The following is a 10105-nucleotide window of genomic DNA, read 5'->3' as shown; positions in this document are numbered from 1 at the left end:
TATGAATGGTCTATTTTAATGGGTCCAGCGCCTCTGCTGCCTTTTCCAGGGCGGGGAGGGTCTGTCCTCATCTCTGTGACCCCAGCTCCCAGCCCAAGTCCCGCACAGAGTAAGTGCTCAATCACATTTTGGTAAATGAGTAAATGGAAGCGGCCCAGCAACCCTCAGCCAAGGAGCCACTGTGGGGCAGGTCAGGGCGGTTCCTGGTACAGGGTTTCCCACTAGCCTGGCCACCAGCTCTGCGGTCTCCTGGAAGCTGGGGGGCGTCTGGGTAAGGGAGAAGAGTGGCCAGGACTTCTCTGTGTGTGCCCTGTGACGGTGGGACCGAGCCAGCGACTGGATTGAGGAACGGGAGGTTCTCCGAGGCTGTTTAGAGAGGCGGGAGCGGGAGCTGGTCCGGGAGGCTGGACAGACCATGTGAGGGAGGGCAGCCTGGGCACGAAAGCCAGGGCTGGGCGGCGCGAGGCCGGTGGGGAAGGCGGGCTGAGAAAGCCGGGATTGCCTTCTGGTGTCGAAGCCTGGAACTGCAGCAGGGTCCTGGGGCTTGTGTTCGGCAGCACTCGTCATACGCCCCGCCCGCAGCCCTCGTCTCGCTTTCTGCTGGCGGGCCGGGCGACGCTGTGCGCCAGCGTACGTGGGGCTCTGAGAACCCGGAAGTTACGTTTTAGGCCCGCGTCACGGGGGCGGGAGTCAGCTGAGTTGCCGGGGCGAGGTTGGGATCACCTGGGACCGGCTGAAGGGAGCCTGTGATCTTTTGTTGGGGGTGGGGCGGCGGGGAGTAGGGTGCAAGACTGCGCCAGATTCAAGGGCGAGGACTGCCCGATTATCTCGCTGTATAAGGCAAGAGCAAGAGGATCCTCAGGATTTTAAAGAGGAGGCGAAGGTTGCAGGTTCCCAGGATCTGTCAGAGGCTGGGGAGTTATAGCTTCCATTCTGGGGCGACGGGGACCCCCGGGGGGAGCCCTTTTGTAATCCCCAGACCCCGGCCAAAGGGCCCAGAGGCCGGGCACCATGGCGTCCATCCTGGATGAGTACGAGAACTCGCTGTCCCGCTCGGCCGTCTTGCAGCCCGGCTGCCCTAGCGTGGGCATCCCCCACTCGGGTAAGGAAGAGGAGGGTGCCGCTGCCCCTTTCAGCTCTCCTAGCATTTGCGTGGGAGCAGCGGGGAGGGCAGCTCCAAGAGCTCGGGGTCATCCCCTGGGCCATGCCTTCCGGGTCTAGGCCCCTGATTCTCCTCAGGCTCTCTTGGCCCCCAGCTGGTGGATAGTCGAAGTTTGAAAGAGCAACGGGAGCAGCGGCGTGATCTAGGCTCTACCGCTAGGGTCCTTTTGAGAGGGAATTGGGGCCCAGATAAGGAAGTACGCACCTATAGGGCGCAGTTGGGCTGTTGGGAGAACTTAGAATGGGCTCCCGGCTTCTGCTGATGCTTTTCCCACCAGGCCTCTTCTGGAGGTGGGAGGGAAGGAATGGGCAAAGAAACTGGTGAAGGCGGAATATTGCAGAGGAAGAAGGGAGGGTCCCAGAGGGAATTCTGTCGCGGAATAGGGGAAAATGGAGATTAAATCTTTTTGACCTTGGCTATAGCTGGGTGCAGCCTGGAGTTTGGGGACGTTTTTTGTAGAAAGTAGTGAGTCTCCCGGAGAATGAGGGCACAGGGGGCCCTGGGGAATTGTTCCAGTGAGTAGTGTTAACGAATTGCAGCTGCTTTCACTCTAGTCTTTACCCTCATTCAGTGCTCAAAATATCCCAGCACTTGCCAACTCTACACTGAGGCCCATTACCGCATGGGCAGGGAGAGGGGTAGAGAATGGGGCTATACTACTTCAGTTAAGCTGGGATTGCTGGGCCAAAGACCTGATAAGGGAGAATGCCCAGACCACCAGTCCCATCCCACCCCCACCCAGCCCCATTACCGCTGGGAGCAGGTACATCATGCTGTGACAGCATCTTAAGGGTTCAAAGAATCACCCCCTCACTGCTGTCAGAGTGTGGAAAGAGCCCCAGACCTCTAATGTAAAGGTGACCAGCAAACGACTTGATATCAAACTATATGTTAACCAAGGTCCTGGGGATAGGAATATGTCAGGAAAGTGGCGAGGAGCACTGTGGTGTTTTTTCTGCCTCTCCTTACGCTTCATCTCTCTCTTCCGTAGCTAATCTTGTCATTCCTTACCTGTAGGGTATGTGAATGCCCAGCTGGAGAAGGAAGTGCCCATCTTCACAAAGCAGCGCATTGACTTCACCCCTTCCGAGCGCATCACCAGTCTTGTCGTCTCCAGCAATCAGCTCTGCATGAGCCTGGGCAAGGATACGCTGCTCCGGTAATCCAGGGCTCACAGAACTTAGGAGTAGGGACTAGAGAGGTGTTTGGGGACCGTTAACTCCCGGGGCCTTTCTTCTATTCCAGGCAGGTAAAGCAGTGAATTTGGAGTTTTCAGGAAATATCCTATCCCTTTCCAAAGAGAACCAATACAGGGTAGTGGTTGAGAATCTGGCCTGGCAGGGCATGGTGGCTCAAGAATCTGGCCTGGCAGGGGATGGTGGCTCACACCTATAATCTCAGCACTTTGGGAGGCCCAGACAAGAGGATCACATGAGATCAGGAGTTTGAAACTAGCCTGAGCCAAATAGTGAGACATCCATCTCTACCAAAACAAATTTTTAAAAATTAGCCAGGTGTAGTGGTGCAGTCCCAACTACCGGGGAGGCCGCGGCAAGAGGATCACTTGAGCCCAGGAGTTCAAGGCTGCAGTGAGCTGTGTTTGCACCACTGTAGTCCTATCTCTTTAAAAAAAAAAAAAAAAAGCCCAGGCGCAGTGGCTCACCCCGGTAATTCCAGCACTTTGGAAGGCTGAGGAGGGTGGATCACCTGAGGTCAGGAGTTCCAGATCACCCTGGCCAACATGGTGAAACCCTGTTTCTACTAAAAATGTGAAAATGAAAATTAGCTGGGCATGGTGGCAGGCACCTGTAATCTCAGCTACTGGGGAGGCTGAGGCAGGAGAATTGCTGGAACCTGGGAGGCAGAGGTTGCAGTGAGCTGAGACCATGGCACTGCACTCCAGCCTGGGTGATAAGAGTGAGACTCTGTCTCAAAAAAAAGAAGAGTTATCCTGGAAAGCTGGGTTTGGGGGTGAAAAAAAACCAGTTAGAGCTGTATCGATTGACTAGTGGGATGTTCATGAAGTATCATTAATTTACAAATTAAGACACATAGACATATATGCAATATGAAGGCATTTTTGTAATAACAGTAACAAAACCACCCTATTTGTGTTATGAATATGAAAAAAGATGTTAACATGAGTTTTCTCAGTTGGGAATAACAGGAGTTTGAGAAAAAAATTAAGTCATTCTTTACACATCTTTGCGTCGATTCTTTAGTTAGAACAAGCATATACTTTGGAAAGACTTTCATAAGGAGAATATAAACAGGAGTACTCCTCAAGGTTTTTGTCAGGATGGACTGAGATAATACTAGACTGATGAAGCTTTCGGCATGGGGCTTGGTATGCAAAAGTGCCAGTAACTATGAGCTGCTCTTCGTTGCTCCCTTCTTACCCAGCGGTCTGGGATATCCCTGCCTGTCTTCCCAGATGCGCTGGAGATCTTTTGGTTTTCTCCCCCAAGGCTGATTGATTCTTCAATGGAGATTTTTTGAGCAGACAGGAAAAACTTCTCCTTAGTGATTTCTCAAAATAAGGTGAGGGAGCTTGCAGAGCTGAGAGGGTTTTTTGTTGTTTTTTTGGGTTTTTTTTTTTTGAGACGGAGTCTTGCTGTCGCCCAGGCTGCAGTGCAGTGGTGCCATCTCAGCTCACTGCAAGCTCCGCCTCCCAGGTTCACACCATTCTCCTGCCTCAGCCTCCCGAGTAGCTGGGACCACAGGCGCCCGGCTAATTTTTTGTATTTTTAGTAGAGACGGAGTTTCACTGTGTTAGCCAGGATGGTCTCGATCTCCTGACCTCGTGATCCGACCACCTCAGCCTCCCAGAGTGCTGGGATTACAGGTGTGAGCCACCGCGCCTGGCCTGTTCGTCTTTTTTTTTTTTTCCCCCCTTTTTGTGGAGAACATGGTCTTGCTATATTGCCTAGGCAGGTCTCAAACTCCTGGGCTCAAGCTATCCTCTCACCTCCCTAAAAGCTGAGATAACAGGTGTGAGCCACTGCACCTGGCAAGAGAGTTCTTAAGTAGGGCCCAGGGCTACTCCATAGGCAGAGCTTCTGTATTCAGCAATTTTTTTTTTTTTTTTTTTTTTTGAGATAGGGTCTCACTCTGTTGGTTGGAATGCAGTGGTGCAGTCTCAGCTGACTGCAACCTCTGCCTCCCAGGCTCAGATGATCTCCCACCTCAGCCTCCGGAATAGCTGGGACCACAGGTGTGTACCACCACACCCGGCTAATTTTTTTTGTATTTTTTGTAGAGATGGGATTTCACCATGTTGCCCAGTCTGGCCTCAAACTCCTAAGCTTAAGCAATCTACCCGCCTCGGACTCCCAAAGTGCTGGGATTACAGGCCTGAGCCACTGTACCTGGCCTGTATTCAGCATTTTATGCGTAGATGTAGATTTCAGGGAAGAAAGTCTATGGCTTTTATCAGATTATTAAAGAGGTTCATGATCCAAAAAAGGATCTTCCCTTCTCTAGAGTGATGGTGATGCTTGTCCCCACAGCATTGACTTGGGCAAGGCAAGTGAGCCCAACCACGTGGAGCTGGGACGTAAAGATGACGCAAAAGTTCACAAGATGTTCCTTGACCATACTGGTAAGTGACAGTGGAAATCCGAGGAGGAGGCCTCTGGTCAGTCACTGCCTGGGTAGGTGGGCTCTGAGGGTGGTGTGGGGGCCAGGAGGAGGCTGAGAGTGGGAATGGCAGCATCCACTGGGGTGCCATGCTCTCCCTACTCCAGGCTCTCACTTGCTGATTGCCCTGAGCAGCACGGAGGTCCTCTACGTTAACCGAAACGGACAGAAGGTACGGCCACTAGCACGCTGGAAGGGGCAGCTGGTGGAGAGTGTGGGTTGGAACAAGGCACTGGGCACCGAGAGCAGCACAGGCCCCATCCTGGTCGGGACTGCCCAAGGCCACATCTTTGAAGCAGAGCTCTCAGCGAGCGAAGGTGGGCTTTTCGGCCCTGCTCCGGATCTCTACTTCCGCCCATTGTACGTGCTCAATGAAGAAGGGGGTCCAGCACCTGTGTGCTCCCTTGAGGCTGAGCGGGGCCCTGACGGGCGTAGCTTCGTTATTGCCACCACTCGGCAGCGCCTCTTCCAGTTCATAGGCCGAGCAGCAGAGGGGGCTGAGGCCCAGGGTTTCTCAGGGCTCTTTGCAGCTTACACGGACCACCCACCCCCATTCCGTGAGTTTCCCAGCAACCTGGGCTACAGTGAGCTGGCCTTCTACACTCCCAAGCTGCGCTCCGCACCCCGGGCCTTTGCCTGGATGATGGGGGATGGTGTGCTGTATGGGGCATTGGACTGTGGACGCCCTGACTCTCTGCTGAGCGAGGAGCGAGTCTGGGAGTACCCAGAGGGGGTAGGGCCAGGGGCCAGCCCACCCCTAGCCATCGTCTTGACCCAGTTCCACTTCCTGCTGCTGCTGGCAGACCGGGTGGAGGCAGTGTGCACACTGACCGGGCAGGTGGTGCTGCGGGATCACTTCCTGGAGAAATTTGGGCCGCTGAAGCACATGGTGAAGGACTCCTCCACAGGCCAGCTGTGGGCCTACACTGAGCGGGCTGTCTTCCGCTACCATGTGCAACGGGAGGCCCGAGATGTCTGGCGCACCTATCTGGACATGAACCGCTTCGATCTGGCCAAAGAGTATTGCCGAGAGCGGCCCGACTGCCTGGACACGGTCCTGGCCCGGGAGGCCGATTTCTGCTTTCGCCAGCGTCGCTACCTGGAGAGCGCACGCTGCTATGCCCTGACCCAGAGCTACTTTGAGGAGATTGCCCTCAAGTTCCTGGAAGCCCGACAGGAGGAGGCTCTGGCTGAGTTCCTGCAGCGAAAACTGGCCAGTTTGAAGGCAGCCGAGCGTACCCAGGCTACACTGCTGACCACCTGGCTGACAGAGCTCTACCTGAGCCGGCTTGGGGCTCTACAGGGTGACCCAGAGGCCCTGACCCTCTACCGAGAAACTAAGGAATGCTTTCGTACCTTCCTCAGCAGCCCCCGCCACAAAGAGTGGCTCTTTGCCAGCCGGGCCTCTATCCATGAGCTGCTCGCCAGTCATGGGGACACAGAGCACATGGTGTACTTTGCAGTGATCATGCAGGACTATGAGCGGGTGGTAGCTTACCACTGTCAGCACGAGGCCTATGAGGAGGCCCTGGCTGTGCTCGCCCGCCACCGCGACCCCCAGCTCTTCTACAAGTTCTCACCCATCCTCATCCGTCACATCCCCCGCCAGCTTGTAGATGCCTGGATTGAGCTAGGCAGCCGGCTGGATGCTCGGCAACTCATTCCTGCCCTGGTGAACTACAGTCAGGGTGGTGAGGTCCAGCAGGTGAGCCAGGCGATCCGCTACATGGAATTCTGCGTGAACGTGCTGGGGGAGACTGAGCAGGCCATACACAACTACCTGCTGTCGCTGTACGCCCGTGGCCGGCCAGACTCACTGCTGGCTTATCTCGAGCAGGCTGGGGCCAGCCCACACCGGGTGCATTACGACCTCAAGTATGCGCTGCGGCTCTGTGCTGAGCATGGCCACCACCGCGCTTGTGTGCACGTCTACAAGGTCCTAGAGCTGTACGAGGAGGCTGTGGACCTGGCCCTGCAGGTAAGCCAGTGCGCCTTCACTCCAGCTGGGAGAGGGACCCAAAGAGCAGCAGCTTTAGATGTGGAAGGGCTTGGGAGGCTGTGGCTAGAGGGTGTTGGCTTCCCTTGCAGAGAAGGAAGGTTAAGAGCTGGACTGTTAAGTCAGATTTGAATTCTGGCCATTTCACTTACTAAGCTGTGTGACCTTGGGCTAGTTTCTGAACCTCTCTGTGCTCAGATTATTTGGCCACAAAAGGGGGTCAGTGTTATAGTACATTTACCTCATAGGGGTGATAAAGTTCTGTGTATGAAAAGTACTCAGGGCCGGGTGTGGTGGCTCGTGCCTGTAATCCCAGCACTTTGGGAGGCCAAGGCAGGCGGATCACAGGGTCAGGAGTTTGAGACCAGCCTGACCAACATGGTGAAACCCCATCTCTACTAAAAGTATAAAAATTAGCCAGGCATTATGGTGCACGCCTGTAATCCCAGCTACTCAGGAGGCTGAGGCAGGAGAGTCGCTTAAACCTGGCAGGTGGAGGTTGCAGTGAGCTGAGATCACACCATTGCACTCCAGCCTGGGTGACAGAGCAAGACTCCATCTCAAAAAAAAAAAAAAAAGAAAAGAAAAGAAAAGTACTCAGGGCAGGTGTGGTGGCTCATGCCTATAATCCCAGCACTTTGGGAGGCCAAGGTGGGCGGATCACCTGAGGTCAGGAGTTCGAGACCAGCCTGGCCAACATTGCGAAACCCTGTCTCTACTAAAAATACAAAAATTAGCTGGGTGTGGTGACCCGCACCTGTAATTCCAGCTACTTGGCTGAGGCAGGAGAATCACTTGAACCTGGGAGGAGGAGTTTTCAGTGAACCGAAATCGTACCACCACACTCCAGCCCAGGCAACAGAGTGAGATTCTGTCTCAAAAAGAAAAAAAGAAAAGTACTTAGAACAGTGCCTGCTACATACACGTTAGCAGAAGAGGAAGGTGCTGATTTACACTTCTCAAACCATGAATTGTCACCTGCCTTAGCATCACATGAAGTGCTATTTAACATGCAAATTCCTAGGCCTGAACTCAGGACTTACTGAATCAGAATGTCTGGGGGCGGGGCTCAAAAATTTGTATTTTGAATATGTTTCCTAGGTGATTTCTTTCTCTTTTTTTTTCTTTTTTTTGAGATGGAGTCTCGCTCTGTCGCCCAGACTGGAGTGCAGTGGCCCAATCTTGGCTCACTGCAAGCTCCGCCTCCCAGGTTCACGCCATTTTCCTGGCTCAGCCTCCCGAGTAGCTGGGACTATAGGTGCCCGCCACCACGCCCGGCTAATTTTTTTGTATTTTTAGTAGAGATGGGGTTTCACTGTGTGAGCCAGGATGGTCTCGATCTCCCGACCTTGTGATCCGCCTGCCTCGGCCTCCCAAAGTGCTGGGATTATAGGCGTAAGCCACTGCGCCTGGCCTCCCAGGTGATTTCTAACTTCACTAAAATTGGAGCCATACTACTCTTAAGTAGCTTTTACATAGCTGTGGCAGGGGCAGGCCCCCTTGCTTCCGGGAGTGCTGGGAATCCTGCCTCGGGGTCTCTCCTCGGCCATCTCTCTCTCCCATAGTCTCCATGCTGGGCAGGAAGGGGCTTGGCCCTAAAGCTCCTGCTCTCCCCACAGGTGGACGTGGACCTGGCCAAGCAGTGTGCAGACCTGCCCGAGGAGGATGAGGAATTGCGCAAGAAGCTGTGGCTGAAGATCGCACGGCACGTGGTGCAGGAGGAGGAAGATGTGCAGACAGCCATGGCTTGCCTGGCTAGCTGCCCCTTGCTCAAGATTGAGGATGTGCTGCCCTTCTTTCCTGATTTCGTCACCATCGACCACTTCAAGGAGGCGATCTGCAGCTCACTTAAGGCCTACAACCACCACATCCAGGAGCTGCAGCGGGAGATGGAAGAGGCTACAGCCAGTGCCCAGCGCATCCGGCGAGACCTGCAGGAGCTGCGGGGCCGCTACGGCACTGTGGAGCCCCAGGACAAATGTGCCACCTGCGACTTCCCCCTGCTCAACCGCCCTTTTTACCTCTTCCTCTGTGGCCATATGTTCCATGCTGACTGCCTGCTGCAGGCTGTGCGACCTGGCCTGCCAGCCTACAAGCAGGCCCGGCTAGAGGAGCTGCAGAGGAAGCTGGGGGCCGCTCCACCCCCAGCCAAGGGCTCTGCCCGGGCCAAGGAGGCCGAGGGTGGGGCTGCCACGGCAGGGCCCAGCCGGGAACAGCTCAAGGCTGACCTGGATGAGTTGGTGGCCGCTGAGTGTGTGTACTGTGGGGAGTTGATGATCCGCTCTATTGACCGGCCGTTCATCGACCCCCAGCGCTACGAGGAGGAGCAGCTCAGTTGGCTGTAGGAGGGTGTCTGTCACCTTTGATGGGGGTGGGCAGTGGGAGCAGCGGCTTGAACCCACTTGGGAAGGCTGCCTCCTAGGCTCTGCTGAGTCATCTTGCAGTTGCCACACTGTGACCATGTTGACGGGAGTAGAGTAGTGCTGTTGGCCAGGAGGTGTCAGGTGTGAGTGTATTCTGCCAGCTTTTCATGCTGTTCTTCAGAGCTGCAGTTATGCCAGACCATTAGCCTGCCTCCTGGTAGAGGCCCTTTACCTGGAGAAGTCAGAAATCTGACCCAATTCCACCCCTGCCTCTAGCAGCTCTTCTGTCCCTGTCATTCCCCATACACATCCTGTTCACCTTCTCGAGAGAGAGAGCACCTTCTGTCTGTTCGCTCTGTGGCCTCTGGAACTCCAGCTCTTCTGCCTCAGAAGAAGCCTTCTCTTCCACCTGCCTGTAGATGTCCCAGAAGTGAGAAGGCAGCCTTCGAAGTCCTGGGCATTGGGTGAGAAAGTGAGGCTAGTGGGGGCATGCTTTTGTGCACACTGTCTGGGGCTCCAGTGTGAAGGGTGCCCTGGTGCTGAGGGCCTTGTGGAGGATGGTCGGTGGTGGCGATGGAGGTGGAGAGCATTAAACTGTCTGCACTGCACTGGTGGCTTTGTGTCGATGCTGGGCCAAGTGGTGTGTGAGTGATCTCCAGGCGGGGCTGGAGTGTCACAGGGAGGCTGCCAGGCCCTACGTGCCCCCACGCCTTGGCACATGGTCCTTCACCTTGTCCCCCACCTCTTCCTCTCCAGGGCTCATTGGGGATTGCAGCCAACCAGCCTGAATTGGGAAGCAGGGGCAGTTCTTCCCTTTGGCCAGCAGATGGTGCTGCTCCCCACAGAATCCTTTGCTTTCGGGCAACTGTGAGCAGTGATTTCTGTCACTCTGTTAGTGCTTGCTTCCTCCCTACTTGTCCCAAGAATTTTCTTGGAGTCAGCCGG

The 10105-nt window shown here is 55.0% G+C and overlaps 1 protein-coding gene across 1 annotated transcript; it reads left to right on the top strand.

Moving 5' to 3' along the window:
- Positions 1–685: 685 nt before the first annotated feature.
- LOC105492070 (VPS18 core subunit of CORVET and HOPS complexes) lies at positions 686–9768 on the top strand. The gene is made up of 5 exons (XM_011758947.2): positions 686–1102; positions 2180–2321; positions 4672–4763; positions 4909–6779; positions 8417–9768. Exons 1-5 carry the CDS (start codon positions 1012–1014, stop codon positions 9140–9142), a joined length of 2922 nt encoding a protein of 973 aa, XP_011757249.1. The 5' UTR covers positions 686–1011; the 3' UTR covers positions 9143–9768.
- Positions 9769–10105: the final 337 nt, after the last annotated feature.

This window comes from Macaca nemestrina, chromosome 7 (assembly GCF_043159975.1).
Source record: "Macaca nemestrina isolate mMacNem1 chromosome 7, mMacNem.hap1, whole genome shotgun sequence".
Lineage (NCBI taxonomy): Eukaryota > Metazoa > Chordata > Mammalia > Primates > Cercopithecidae > Macaca > Macaca nemestrina.
The sequence above is the reverse complement of the archived record's forward strand: the minus strand, read 5'-3'. Positions and strand labels throughout refer to the sequence as shown.